This window comes from Lithobates pipiens, unplaced genomic scaffold (genome assembly GCF_037356315.1).
Source record: "Lithobates pipiens isolate NorthernLeopardFrog02 unplaced genomic scaffold, aLitPip1_a1.2 Scaffold_13, whole genome shotgun sequence".
NCBI classification, from domain to species: Eukaryota; Metazoa; Chordata; class Amphibia; order Anura; family Ranidae; genus Lithobates; species Lithobates pipiens.
Genome location: NW_027507718.1, coordinates 2,437,580 through 2,453,577, shown reverse-complemented (window position 1 = coordinate 2,453,577; position 15,998 = coordinate 2,437,580). Strand labels below are relative to the sequence as shown.

General features: G+C 41.8%; 1 protein-coding gene across 2 annotated transcripts in view; it reads right to left on the bottom strand.

The window, feature by feature from the left end:
* Positions 1-3,842: 3,842 nt before the first annotated feature.
* CNTNAP4 (contactin associated protein family member 4) overlaps positions 3,843-15,998 on the bottom strand; it is a 524,353-nt gene continuing 512,197 nt past the window's right edge. For both annotated transcript variants that reach the window (XM_077474781.1, XM_077474782.1), the window contains one exon: positions 3,843-6,010. In XM_077474781.1, coding sequence (XP_077330907.1) covers positions 5,811-6,010 — 200 coding nt within the window. In that variant the 3' untranslated portion in view covers positions 3,843-5,810. The remainder of the gene's footprint in view (positions 6,011-15,998) is intronic.

Genomic DNA, 15,998 nt, shown 5'->3' with positions numbered 1-15,998 from the left:
ATGTAAATGTCGCTTATGGAGATTTTTGAGGGTAAAAATTTGAAAAAAGTGAATTTTTTCCAGAAACAGTGCGGTTGTAAGACCGCTGCGCAAATACGGTGTGAAAAAACGTATTGCAATGGCCGCCATTTTATTCTCTAGGGTGTTAGAAAAAAAACTAAATATAATGTTTGGGGGTTCTAAGTAATTTTCTAGCAAAAAAACAGTTTTAAACATGTAAACGCCAAATCTGAAAAAGAGGCCTAGTCCTGGTTAATGAATTGTCGGGTCCCGGCAATATAGTTAAAACAAATTGAAAAAAAGAACATGGGTCCCCCCAGTTCATTACCAGGCCCTTTGGGTCTGGTATGAATATTAAAGGAAATCAATTTTTTTTTTAAATTGCGTGGGGGTCCCCTAAAATCCATACCAGGCCCTTCAGGTCTGTTATGGAAATAAAGGGGGAACCCTGCACAAAATAAAAAAATGGCATGGGGTCCCCCTAAAATCCCTTCAGGTCTGGTATGGATTTTAAGGGGAACCCTGTGCCAAATTAAAGAAAAAAATGACATAGGGATCCCCCAAAATCCATACCAGACCGATTTTAAGGGGAACCCTGCACCAAAATTTTTTTTAAATGGCGTAGGGGTCCCCCAAAATCCATACCAGACCCTTATCCGAACACGCAACCTTGCATGCCATAGGAAAAGAGGGGGGATGAGAGAGCGCCCTCCCCTTCTGAACCATACCAGGCCACATTCCCCCAACATGGGGAGTGTGCTTTGGTGATGTTGATGAGGACAAGGGCGTCATCCCCACAACCCTTGCCCGGTGGTTGTAGGGGTATGCAGGCGTATGCATCAGTATCTGGAAGCCCCATTAACAAGGGGACCCCCAGATTCCGGACTCCCCCATGTGAATTGGTAATGGGGTACCCTATCGTACCCCTACCATTTCACAAAAAAATTGTCAAAAATGGTAAAAAAAACAAGAGACAGTGTGGGACAAGTCCTTATAAAAAATAAATAAAAATTCCCTGCCATTCCGATAAGCCCCCCACCCGCATACCCCCACAACCACTGGGCAAGGGTTGTGGGAATGAGGCCCTTGTCCTCATCAACATCACCAAAGCACCCTCCCCATGTTGGGGGAATGTGGCCTGGTCTGGTTCAGAAGGAGGGGCGCTCTCTCATCCCTCCTCTTTTCCTGCAGCCTGCCAGGTCGCATGCTCGGATAATGGTCTGGTATGGATTTTGGGGGGACCCCTATGTAATTTTTTCTTTAATTTAGCACAGGGTTTACCTTAATTTCCATATCAGACCTGAAGGGCATCACTTTGCAGGCATACTATAGACACCCCCCAGGCACAATATTTAAAGGAATATTTCATTTTTATTGTTTCACTTTAAGCATTAAAAAAATCACTGCTCCCATAAAAAACGGGCATTTAAACAAAATTAGCATTGATACATATCCTCTGGGACAGGACCTGGGTCCCAAAACACTTTTTATGACAATAACTTGCATATAAGCCTTTAAAATGAGCACTTTTGATTTTTAATGTTAGTGTACCATAGACTTTAACGGTGCTCGTGTTACGGCAGCTTTCGAATTTGCCGCAAACACTGCATATTGTTCGCTGTTCGGCAAACAGGCAAACACCCGATGTTGGAGTCTAACTTATGTTCGACTCGAACATCGGGTTCATCCCTATTAAAGAAGAAGAGACTGTGTACTGCATTTCAAGATTTAATAATTTGCTACGTCACGAATAGTAATTCTTCATTACGAACGCTAGTTTACAAGACCAACCGTGTTTGTACTTTGGACTTTTGTCCGACAGACTTGTGTACACACGTTCAGAAAATCCAACAACATTTGTCCGTGGAAAATTTTAAAACCTGCTATCCAACATTTGTCCATGGAAAATCCATCTGATGGAGCATACAAATGGTTGGATTTTCCACCAACAGCCTGTCATCACACGTTTCCTGTCAGAAAATCCGATTGTGTGTGATAGGAAATTGTAGTTCTGTTTCAAAACTTTTTTTTTTCAGTTTTAAAAAACCTATATCATTTACGTTATTCTGAGACTCACTATACCTGTAGATGTGAATCAATTTAATAGATCCTTGCAGGCCTTCTATTTATCTGCCTGGTGAATAAATTAGTCATTGTACACCAGGCAGTCTTCTACAGCTGCCTCTTGTTAAAGCCCTACTGAACTACAAGTTTAAATTAGTTAAACACATTGAAGGTGTGCAAAGTGTAGAAATGCCTGTCCCCTGCCAGCAAACCACAGAGAATGCGGAAGCAGATGTTTAACCACTTCCCACCCGGCCAATGCATATATACGGCCGGGTGGGAGCCGTCTACTCCTGATAGGACGTTCAGGAACGTCATTCAGGAGTAGCGGGATCGCGCGCGCGTGTGCCCGCGCAGCGGCGCGATCCCGATGTGCTCGTGTCACCCGGACACGGCACATCTCAGATCGGCAGGAGGGCTCTGTGATTGGCCCTCCTGATCACATGACGGCCGTGTCCAATCACGGCCGTCATGTGATGTAAACAAACAGCCGGTTGCTAGGCAATCGGCTCTCCTCTCCTCACACGGAAGTCACCGCTGAGGAGAGGAGAGCAGATCGCTGCAGCCGGCTGATGATCAGTGAGTATGGGCTGCTTTTTACTCACTGATCATCAGTGTAGTGTAAACACACAACACACCACACAGTACAAACACAGTCCCCACATATGTCCCCAAAACACACATGTCCCCAAAACATACATGTCCCCAAATAATAAAAACACATGTCCCTAATAATAAAAACATGTCCCCCACATATGTCCCACTAAAATCACATGTCCCAATGATTATCTGCACACATATGTACGTGATCACCTGCACACATATGTACATGATCATTTGCGTACATATGTCCGTGATCACACAAACCAATTATTATACACTTAACGGAATTTTTTTTACCAAAAACATGTAGCAGAATACATTTTGGCTTAAATTTATGACAAAATTTGATTTTATTGGATTTCTTTTCAAATAGAAAAAAGAAAATATTGTTTTTTTTCCAAATTTCCGCTTTTTTTGCGCTTATATCGCAAAAAAAAAAAAAACGGAGTCGTGAATAAATACCACCAAAATAAAGCTCTATTTGTGCGAACAAAATGATAACAATTTCATTTGGGTACAGTGTAGCATGACCGCGCAATTGTCACTGAAAGCGCGAGAGCGATGAAAGCTGATAATTGGGCTGGGAAGGAAGGGGGTGAAAGTGCCCTGTATTGTAGTGGTTAAAGTGCCCTCGTTGATGTGAGAGATGGAGCTCTCCAATCAGCATGATGAGAGACCACTGCTTCCACACAAAGAACAAGGTTCCTTTTCTATCATTTTCTAAACCATGCTGGAGGAGGACATGCTTTTATTGTCAGGATGTGGATGCTTTCCAAATAAAACCAACTGCAAGATTATGCATACCTTTAGTTTTGATGCACCTGGAAATGTTTAAGTTGATTCAAACTGAAAGTTAAATTGGGCTTTAAGTATCACAGGGCAGATACTTATCACCATTCAGTGATGTACTAGGAAAAAGCATTTCAAATATATCTAAGCAGTTGCACTGTGAGACTAACATTGCTAGAATACTTTACAGCTCTCCAATGATGCTAGTCTCAAAGTGCAACTGTATGGATTTCATGCAAAATTAACTGTCTTAAGATCATGTGTGACAGCCTCTCGTACAGCAATGTAAAAACATGTTCATAAAGTAGATCTTCCAAAATAAGTTTAGACAGATGAAAAATGTAAAAACAAGGACTGCAACAGCAGTATAATACACAAACATATGATGCCTTTTCAGATGTATTTATTTTAACAAATGTCAATGAGCGGTTCTTTAGAAGTACTGTAAAGGGGCACTTTTGTTTTTTTAAACACCAAATGGATTGCATTAAATGTTCAGACACTGTACTTCCCAGATTTTATTGTGCGTTTCACCAAGTTTCTGCATAAAGTAAAAATGGCAGTTTGGTTTAGAAGCGTCCACAAACATAATGAATAATGGACAAGAGCAACAGCAGATTCACCCTGTTTCCTCCACAGAAATGGATAGAATCAGCAATCTATCACATAAAGAGAGTGCAATATAATGAAAAAAAAGGTTGTGTATACCCCCACCTCCAGTATGTGAAATAGCAGAAAGAAAATAAAAGTTAGCATAAACTGGTAAAAGAACCAAAAAAATAAACAGGACTTCACCTTCAATCAGATAGCTAAACAGAATAAATAGTTGGAGCTGAACTTCAGTCTGAAAGTTAAATAGAGAGTAAACTAGTCTACCTACCAAAATATTTGTAAATCGGTTCAGCTGCTTTTGTGATTTCTTCACTTCTACCTTACTGTGTAACCAGAGAGGTAGGTGGTTCATCTACATCCTTTTTCAGCTTTTTGTATCTCCTGACTTCTCACCAGACAAAGAATTGTCATGCACAGGATGCAGCAAAGCAAAAAATGCTTTGTCTGGGTATGCAGTGTGTTAGCCCCCGTACACACGGTCGGACATTCTGACAACCAAATCCATTGGATTTTGTCCGACGGATTTTGTGCGACGGATTTTGTCCGAAACTGTTGCATACACACGGTCAGACAAAGTTGTCGGAAAATGTGTTTGTACATAACGTGATGACGTTATTTCGTTACGACGGGACTACTTTCAGGCTAGTAGCCAATAGTTTTGGTCTAGGAATTTGATTTGAGCATGCATGGCACTTTGTCCGTCGGAGTAGGCTACACATGATCGGACATCGGAGCATTTTGTCGGAAAATTTTACCGGCAAGTTGGAAAAGTTGGTCCGATGGAGACCACACACAGTTGGAATATCCGACAAAACGGTCTGATAGGACACATTCCATCGGAATCTCCGACCGTGTGTACAAGGGCTAAGAGGTATGTGATTCACAAAGCCAGATGAACATAATTACCCATCAATTGGCAATAAACAGCTTTAATTTTAGCTGTTGCTTGAGTTGTTTTTTTTTATTTTTGAAAGTGATTAAAAATAATGAAAATGTGTACTAAATTAGTATATGCATTACAAATAAAATGTAGCTCTTTTTACTGAAGACATGAATTTTATGTTTTTTTCCTCTAGCTACCTCTATAAATCATTCTTATTTTAATATACTGTCTTGATTTCTTTAGAATTAAATAAATTTGAACAGCCAACCTAAGGATTTGCAGTTTATCGTTGAGATATAGCAACTCCACTTTGCGCAACTATTGTGGTTAATTCTTACACAAGGGTTCTATTTGATTTGAAGAAACTTTAATGTGAAATAAATCATTTAGAGGCATTTCTGGTGATGAACCAGAAAACAAGATCACAATATAAAACAATAAATTACTTCTCTCTTGTTGAAGCAAATATTACAGTTCAGATTGTACCATAAACAAAAGGTTTCAACCACACAGACATTATAAGAGTTTCATCATCAGGATAGTCTGAAATTCATAACTCAGTATGGAAATCTGCAGATTTGAAAAGTCACATCAGAACAAACTGGAACTATCAACAACTAAAGAGTGCACAATACAGTGATTGCCATCACCGAGAATGCTTTCAATGCCACCCAAAGGAAGTGGATTTAGAGGGCTCTTTAAACATCACCGTGGCTGATCATATACATTTTAAAACAGATCCAGTCCATCATTTGCTTGCAGTGCATGTACAATGGTTTGATATTGTTGTTCATCTAGTGCCCCTTGCTTAGCAAGAAAGTCTGTCTGTCCCATTGTTTGGCCACACAATGAGAGCGAATTAGAAAAAGTATTCTTTTTGACTTTCATTGATTGCGTTTTGCATACTGATTTCAGCTTTCAATGCTGCTGCTGCCTCTACATTGTCCTCATTTTCTGATTCTTTGGCTTCATTCTTTCTATATGTATTCTTCTGGAGATATATTCTTATTGCTATGCCAGAAATGCATAGCAGAATGAATACAGCAACAGTTATGACACCTGCAGAAATGGAAAAACAGACATTAATTTTGAAAATGGAAGTTGAAAAGTTAGGATATATACATGTGTCTGTGTATGTATATATATATATATATATATATATACAGTATCTCACAAAAGTGAGTACACCCCTGACATTTTTAAAAATATTTTATTCTATCTCTTCATATGACAAAACTGAAGAAATTACACTTTTCTACAATGTAAAGTAGTGAGTGTACAGCTTGTATAACAGTGTAAATTTGCTGTCCCCTCAAAATAACTCAACACACAGTCATTAATGTCTAAACCGCTGGCAACAAAAGTGAGTACACCCCTAAGTGAAAATGTCCAAATTGGGCCCAATTAGCCATTTTCATTCCCCCGGTGTCATGTGACTCCTCAAGCCCCGTACACACGAGCAGACTTTTCAACATCCAAAGTCCGACGGACTGATTCCGTCAGACTATTCGATCGTGTGTGCGCTGCAACGGACTTTTGACTCGCCAAAGTCCGAAGGACTTTAGAATATGGAACATGCTTCAAATTTTTCCGAAGGAACTCCGCCGGACCCGGTCCCTTCGAAAAATTCGCTCGTGTGTATGCTATTCCGACGGACTAAAACCGACGCTAGGGCAGCTATTGGCTACTGGCTATGAACTTCCTTATTCGAATCCAGTCGTACGTCATCGGAGTTTAGTGTGATTGTGTGTGGCCAAGTCCGCTCACCGAAAAGTCCGTCAGAACTCTGTCAGAACCCTGGCAGAACTCCGACGGAACTCCTTCGGAAGTCTGTCGGACATAAGTCCTCTCGTGTGTACGGGGCTTTAGTGTCACAAGGTCTCAGCTGTGAATGGGGAGCAGGTGTGTTAAATTTGGTGTTATTGCTCTCACTCTCTCATACTGGTCACTGGAAGTTCAATATGGCACCTCATGGCAAAGAACTCTCTCAGGATCTAAAAAAAGAATTGTTGCTCTACATAAAGATGGCCTAGGTTATAAGAAGATTGTCAAGACCCTAAAACTAAGATTCAGCATGGTGGCCAAGACCATACAGTGGTTTAACAGGACAGGTTCTGCTCAGAACAGGCCTCGCCATGGTTGACAAAAGAAGTTGAGTGCACGTGCTCAGCATCATATCCAGAGGTTGTCTTTGGGAAATAGACGTATGAGTGCTTCCAGTATTACTGCAGAGTTTGAAGGAGTTGGGGGTCAGCCTGTCAGTGCTCAGTCCATACGCCGCACACGGCATCAAATTGGTCTGCATGGCTGTCATTCCAGAAGGAAGCCTCTTCTAAAGATGATGCACAAGATGCTGAAGACAAGCAGACTAAGGTCATGGATTACTGGAACCATGTCCTGTGGTCTGATGAGGCCAAGATAAACTTATTGGGTTCAGATGGTGTCAAGCGTGTGTGGTGGCAAAGTACAAAGACAAGTGTGTCTTGCCTACAGTCAAACATGGTGGTGGGGGTGTCATAGTCTGGAGCTGCATGAGTGCTGCCGGCACTGGGAGCTACAGTTCATTGAGGGAACCATAAATGGCAACATGTACTGTGACATACTGAAGCAGAGCATGATCACCTCCCTTTGGAGACTGGGCCGCAGGGTAGTATTTCAACATGATAAGAACCGCAAACTCACCTCCAAGATGACCACTGCCTTGCTAAAGAAGCTGAGGGTAAAGGTGATGGACTGGCCAAGCATTTCTTCAGACCTAAACCCTATTGAGCATCTGTGAGGCATCCTCAAACGGAAGGTGGAGGAGCGCAAGGTCTCTAATATCCACCAGCTCCGTAATGTCATCATGGAGGAGTGGAAGAGGACTCCGGTGGAAACCTGTGAAGCACTGGTGAACTCCATGCCCAAGAGGGTTAAGGCAGTGCTGGAAAATAATGGTGGCCACACAAAATATTGATACTTTGGGGTGTACTCACCTTTGTTGCCAGTGGTTTAGACATTAATGGCTGTGTGTTCAGTTATTTTGAGGGGACAGCAAATTTAGACTTGTTTACAAGATGTACACTCACTATTTACATTGTAGCAAAGTGTCATTTCTTCAGTGTTGTCACATTGAAAAATAGAAAATGTGGGGGTGTACTTACTTTTGTGAGATACTGTATATATATATATATATATATATATATATATATATATATATACTTATATATACATTCAGTGCTGTGAGAAGGTATTTGCCCCCTTACTTTTTTTTTTGTTTTTGTTTTTTGCATATTTCTCACACTTAAATGATTCAGATCATCAAGCAAATTTTAATATTATTTCATTTATTAAGGGAAAAAAGCTGTTTAAACCTGCCTGTCCCTATGTAAAAAAGTAATTGCCCCCCTCCCATGCTGAATCATGAATGAACTGTCATTTACCAAAATTTTTTAGAAAGCTGACATAAATTTCACTTGCCACACCCAGGCCTGATTACAGTCAGACCTGTTGAATCAAGAAATCACATAAATAGAAGCTGTCTGACAAAGTGAAGCACGCTAACAGATCACAAAAAGCCACACATCATGCCACAATATAAAAAAAAATTCAAGAACAGATTAGAAACAAAGTAACCACTTTCAGACCGGACCATTTTGCTGGTAAATGACCAGAGGTCTTTTTACACTTTGGCACTGCGCTGCTTTAACTGGTAATTGCGCGGTCATGCAATGTTGTACCCAAACAAAATTTGCGTCCTTTTCTTCCCACAAATAGAGCTTTCTTTTGATGGTATTTGATTGCCTCTGCGATTTTTATTTTTTGCGATATAAACGTAAAAAGACCGCAAATTTTGAAAAAAAATGATATTTTCTACTTTTTGTTATTAGAAAAATCCAATAAACTCAATTTTAGTCATACATTTAGGCCAAAATGTATTCAGCCACATGTCTTTGGTAAAAAAAAAGTCAATAATTGTATATTTATTGGTTTGCGCAAAAGTTGTCACATCTACAAACTAAGGTACGTTTTCTGGAATTTACGCAGCTTTTAGTTTACGACTGCCTATCTCATTTCTTGAGGTGCTAAAATGGCAGGGCAGTACAAAACCCCCCCAAATGACCCCATTTTGGAAAGTAGACCCCCTAAGGAAATTGATAAGAGGCATGTTGAGCCCATTGAATATTTTATTTTTTTGCCTCAAGCGATTGAATAATGACAAAAAAAAAATTTTTTTTTTTTTTTTACACAAAGTTGTCATTAAATGATATATTGCTCACACATGCTATGGGCGTATGTGAAATGACACCCCAAAATAAATTCTGCTGCTTCTCCTGAGTATGGGGATACCACATATGTGGGACTTTTTGGGAGCCTAGCCGCGTACGGGGCCCCGAAAACCAAGCACCGCCTTCAGGCTTTCTAAGGGCGTAAATTTTTGAGTTCACTTCTCACTACCTATTACAGTTTTGAAGGCCATAAAATGCCAAGATGGCACAAAACCCCCACAAATGACCCCATTTTAGAAAGTAGACACCCCAAGCTATTTGCTGAGAGGCATGTTGAGTTCATGGAATATTTTATATTTTGCCACAAGTTGCGGGAAAATTACAAACTTTTTTTTTTTTTTTTTTTTAACAAAGTTGTCACTAAATGATATATTGCTCATGCATGCCATGGGCATATGTGAAATGACACCCCAAAATAAATTCTGCTGCTTCTCCTGAGTACGGGGATACCACATATGTGGGACTTTTTGGGAGCCTAGCCGCGTACGGGGCCCCGAAAACCAAGCACCGCCTTCAGGCTTTCTAAGGGCGTAAATTTTTGAGTTCACTTCTCACTACCTATTACAGTTTTGAAGGCCATAAAATGCCAAGATGGCACAAAACCCCCACAAATGACCCCATTTTAGAAAGTAGACACCCCAAGCTATTTGCTGAGAGGCATGTTGAGTCCATGGAATATTTTATATTTTGCCACAAGTTGCGGGAAAATTACAAACTTTTTTTTTTTTTTCACAAAGTTGTCACTAAATGATATATTGCTCACGCATGCCATGGGCATATGTGAAATGACACCCCAAAATAAATTCTGCTGCTTCTCCTGAGTATGGGGATACCACATATGTGGGACTTTTTGGGAGCCTAGCCGCGTACGGGGCCCCGAAAACCAAGCACCGCCTTCAGGCTTTCTAAGGGCGTTACAGTTTTGAAGGCCATAAAATGCCAAGATGGCACAAACCCCCCCCAAATGACCCCATTTTGGAAAGTAGACACCCCTAAATTTAGGGGTACACTAGTGAGACTAGGTAATAAATGGCGGGTGCCCTGAAACTATAAAAAAATAACTAACCAACCAGCGTCACCTGTAACAGTTATATGGTGATCACTGGTGAAAGGGTTAACTAGGGGGCAATTAGGGGGCTTTATGCGGTAGTATATGGGGGTCCCTGGCGCTATAAAAAGCTGCAGCGAACCTAAATACCTACCTGCCTAACTAGCGTCACCTGTGACACTAATACAGCGATCAGAAAAACGATCGCTTATTAGGCTGGGTTCACACTGGAGCGATGCGGGAACGCCACGAATGCGCGGCGGGTTCCCGCATCGCATGCCTCCCGGCGGCAGTTCACACTGCCCTATGCGAACTGCTGGGAGTGTCAGTGAAATGTTACTGACACCCCCAGATCAGTTCGCATATCGCAGTGCGATCTGCAAACTCGGATCGCATGGTGTGAACACCCATGCGATCCGATTCTGCTGCGGGCCAAAAAAAGGGTCCCGTGCGAATTTGCGGCGGGTGCGGCGGGTGCGGCGAATGGCTGAACTCGAATCGCACAGAGATCGGATGTGATTTGCACTGCAGTGCGGTGCGAATCACATCCGTTCTCATAAACCGCTGCAATGTGAACCCAGCCTTAGTGACACTGGCGACGGGGGGTGATCACGGGGTTAAACCTTTATTGGGGGGGTTAGGGGGGTACCTTAGAACTAAAGGGGGCTAACCCTAACTGCCCTAACAGTTATTAGTCACAAATGACACCCGCCGGGTGATCAGGGGGTTAAACCTTTATTAGGTAATAAATGGCGGGTGCCCTGAAACTATAAAAATAATAACTAACCAACCAGCGTCACCTGTAACAGTTATATGGTGATCACTGGTGAAAGGGTTAACTAGGGGGCAATCAGGGGGCTTTATGCGGTAGTATATGGGGGTCCCTGGCGCTATAAAAAGCTGCGGCGAACCTAAATACCTACCTGCCTAACTAGCGTCACCTGTGACACTAATACGGCGATCAGAAAAATGATCGCTTATTAGGCTGGGTTCACACTGGAGCGATGCGGAAACGCCGCGAATCCGCGGCGGGTTCCCGCATCGCATGCCTCCCGGCGGCAGTTCACACTGCCCTATGCGAACTGCTGGGAGTGTCAGTGAAATGTTACTGACACCCCCAGATCAGTTCGCATATCGCAGTGCGATCTGCAAACTCGGATCGCATGGTGTGAACACCCATGCGATCCGATTCTGCTGCGGGCCAAAAAAAGGGTCCCGTGCGAATTTGCGGCGGGTGCGGCGGGTGTGGCGGGTGCGGCGAATGGCTGAACTCGAATCGCACAGAGATCGGATGTGATTTGCACTGCAGTGCGGTGCGAATCACATTCGTTCTCATAAACCGCTGCAATGTGAACCCAGCCTTAGTGACACTGGCGGCGGGGGGTGATCACGGGGTTAAACCTTTATTGGGGGGGTTAGGGGGGTACATTAGAACTAAAGGGGGCTAACTCTAACTGCCCTAACAGTTATTACAGTCACAAATGACACCAATGCAAAAAAAAAATGACATTGGTGTCACTGTGACTGGGGGGCAGGGGTAATTGGGGGGGTGATCGGGGGGTAAAGGGGGGGTGTGAGTGTGCCTGGCATGTTCTACTGTGTGTGTAGAGTGTTGGTGCAACTTACTGATCCGCTCTCCTCCGTGTCGGAACGAAAAATACCGACACGGAGGAGAGAATACATCACTTCCTCTCCTGTGTTTACATTACAGGAGAGGAAGTGATGTCACCGGGGATTTCTATTCGTCGGGAGCGATCGCGAGGGGGTGGCCATGAATGAATGGCCGTCCCCTCGTCCGGGATCGCTCCCGAACGAATACCGACCGCCGCAGGCACCGGGCGGGGGCCCGATCGGGCCCCCGACCCGCGGGAGGCAAGGGACGTACATGTATGTCCTTATGCCTGCCCGTGCCATTGTACCGACGTACATCGGCGTGCGGCGGTCGGCAACTGGTTAATGTACATGTATCGGTCTAGGAAGGGTTTCAAAGCCATTTCTAAGGCTTTAGAACTCCAGTGAACCACGGGGATTATCCACAAATGGAGATAACTTGGAACAGTGGTGAACCTTCCCAGGAGTGGCCGGCCTACAAAAATTACTCTAAGAGCATGATGACAACTCATCCAGGAGGTCATAAAAGAACCCAGAACAACATTTAAAAAACTGTATGCCTCACTTGCCTCAGGTAAGATCAGTGTTCATGATTCAACAATAAGAAAGAGACTGGGCAAAATGGCATCCATGGGAGCATTCCAAGGCCAAAGCCACTGCTGCCCAAAAAGAACACAAAGGCTCATCTCACATTTACCAAAAAACATCTTGATTATCCCCAAGACATTTAGGCAAATATTCTGTGGACTGATGAGACATAAATGTAACTTTTTGGAAGGTGTGTGTCCCGTTACATCTGGCATAAAATGAATACAGAATTTCCTAAGAAGAACATCATACCAACAGTCAGATATGGTGGTGGTAGGGTGATGGTCCTGGATGACTTACCATAATTGATGGAACCATGAAATCTGAGCTCTACCAGATAATCCTAAAGGAGAATCTGGTCATCAGTTTTTGACCTCACGCTCAAGTGCCCTTGGGTTGTACAGCAGGACAATGATCCTAAACACAACAGCGGGTCCACCTCCAAATGATTCAAACAAAGCAAAATTGAGGATTTCTCAATTTTGCTGGTCAAAACCCAGACTTAAATCCAACTGAGATGCTGTATCATGACTTTAGACAGGCCGTTCATGCTGGAAAACCTCAATTTTGCTGGTCAAAACCCAGACTTAAATCCAGCTGAGATGCTGTATCATGACTTTACACAGGCCGTTCATGCTGGGAAACCCTCCAATGTGGCGGAACTAAAACAATTCTGCAAAGAAGAGTGGGCCAAAATTGCTCCACAGCAATGTGAAAGACTCATTGCCAATTATCGCAAACGCATAATTGCTGTTGTTGCCGCCATGGGTGGCACAGCCAGTTATTAGGGTTACGGGGCAATTACTTTTTTACATAAAGCCAGGCAGGTTTGGACAGCTTTTTTGCCGTAATAAATGAAACCATCATTTAAAAACTGCATTTTGTATTTTTTCGGGTTATCTTTGGGTAATAATAACATTTTTGTTTGATGATCTTAGTCATTTAAGTGTGACAAATATGCAAAAAAAAATAAAAACCAGAAAGGGGGCAAATACTTTTTCACAACATTGTATATCCCAATTAAAATGTAGGAGATGCAATCTCGATCTTTGCAATATTTCCTTTACTTCAAATCTTCACGTTCGTAAGCAATTGTGATAAGTGACTGCATATTTTCGAACATAACCATATTCTTCATCAAGCTGCATGGCTTGGGAGAAGCTGCACACAGAAAGTTTTTCACCCCAATACATAGAATGCATTACAGTAAAAAAAAAAAAAAAAAAAAAAAAAAAAAAAACCTTCCACCTTTATAACTGCTATAGGGCCTCTTGTACATGATACTCCTGTTTGAGCATCTACTTTTTCTTTTTTCTTTTTTTTTTATTTGCATGTATTTTCACGCATTTTTTCCTACATATACTTTTGCACATAATTCACACAAATTTGCACACATTTTCATACAAACGTATTCATTTGTTATTCGTTCTTGTTCTGCAGTATGTAAATGGGCATTAGCACTCATTCGTGCGCAATCGCGCAGATTTGCGTGCATTTGATGCACAAGACGCAAATTATTGACCAAAAATGCAGATGAAAAAAAATAAAAATTACTGAAGAATACACAGTGCTTGTTTACGCGCCTGTGTACATAGACACATTACAATTAATGGGCTGTATTTTAGCTCAGTAAAAAAAAAAAAAGCTTTACTGAGCGTTTTCAAGCTGCAGTGTGCAAGAGGCCTAAGTATGTCTGAGTCACTGACTGAAAAAGTATGCAGATTAAACTTTAGTTGTTACATATTTATTTCATCTAAGTGACAGTGCTGGATGAACCCCTGACCACAGCACAGCTAGATTCTACAAAAAGAAGTTAGTGAGAGCAGCCTACATATACATATACATTTCTTTCACTGACAGCTTCTACTAACAATCAGGAACCAATCAACATGTTTGTGATCATGTGATCACTATGTCAGCTATGACATGAATAAACCTAGCAGATTGCAGCTAAATGTGTACGGTATATATTTTTCAGTGCAAAATAAAGACATTACAGTCTTTTTTAGGAAATAAAAAAAAGTATTTTATTTTTTTTCATTTTGTTTTGTTTAATTTAATGTTTGTCTGTTTGTTATACTATAATAATTAACCCGCTCAGGTATTTGTAAATGTTTGAATTAAAAAACCTTATACAGTTTGTCCTTAAAAATCTAAAGTAATTTAGACAGGCAATGTCATCACGGGGTTATTGCCAAATTAACTGATGCATCCTGACATTGCTATGTTTGGTCTGGGCTTCCACCCATCAATGACCATGAAGGGTTAAAATTGAAAAGTTTCTTATTTAAAGTGGTTGTAAACCTCTGACATGAAATATGGACAAAGCATATCCCACTATAGTGTGTACTTGCCTCAATCCAGAGCACCAAGTGTAATTTCTGCTATCAGCATGAGTCACTTCTGACACCAAGAGGTAAAAAGATGAAGGGGAGGGAGCTCCAGCACACAACCTGTGATTGATAGGCTCATATTTGTTCCTGTATGCTGTGTGAGGGGGTAAGGGGGGGGGGGCATGCCCCTTCCCTTAAATTAGCTTTCATTGAGCTCTGCAGAGTCTAACTTCAGCTCCCTGCCCCTTGCTTTTGACAGCTGAGGGATCCTGTGTAAATTCTGGACTTTGAATGGATGTACAGGACAGATTACTGCAGATAAACAGGCACAGCATATGTAGGAAGATTTGTTTCATCTCTGTGTATCACCTGAGACTAGTCACTTAACTGGGAATATGCAATGGTTTACAACCCCTATGGTTCTAATCATAAATTGCAATTATACACTTTCATACAATGGCAACTTGACAGGTTGCTTTTACTAAGAAGTTTTGCCTCTAGCAAGACTGCATATAGACTGCTGGCTCTGAATACATTCTGCCAGAGGATGAGAGAAGGGTTGCCCATTCAGCTCAATATAGAGTGAGTCTTCAATTTATAAATAGCACCATCTTATGATGATAAGTGTCAAAAAACATGGATGTTAACAAAGCCAAGCCATGCAGCTGGGAACAGAATTTTTCTTTGAGTGCCGGTTCACACTAGCGTGATGTGGGAACCAGGGCGATCCAGTTCCCACATCGCATAGAACTCGCAGGCAGTTCACACTGCCCTATGCAAACCACTCTGGGTGTTGATAGAAAGTTAATAACACCCAGAAATCAGTTTGCATATCACAGTGCGAACTGTCAAATGGTGCAGGAATCGTATCGCATGGGTGTGAACACCCATCCGATTCCAATGCGGACCAAAAAAGGGTCCTGTCCCATTTTGGTGCAAATGCGATGCGAATTCAGTCATACCATCTGTATAGCTGAATTTGCATTGCACAGACTTCGCATGTGATCTGCACATGCAAATCACATGCAATGTCTAACATGGCACCAGTGTGAACCCAGCCTGGTAGAGTTTGCAAATAACATTGACATTCCTTCATAAGCTGATAAGAATGGATCCATAAAATATAGTTAAAATGCAGTTACATTTTAAACTATAGTTTTAAATGTCAAAGCTTCATCCAGCAAACATTTTTATTTCCA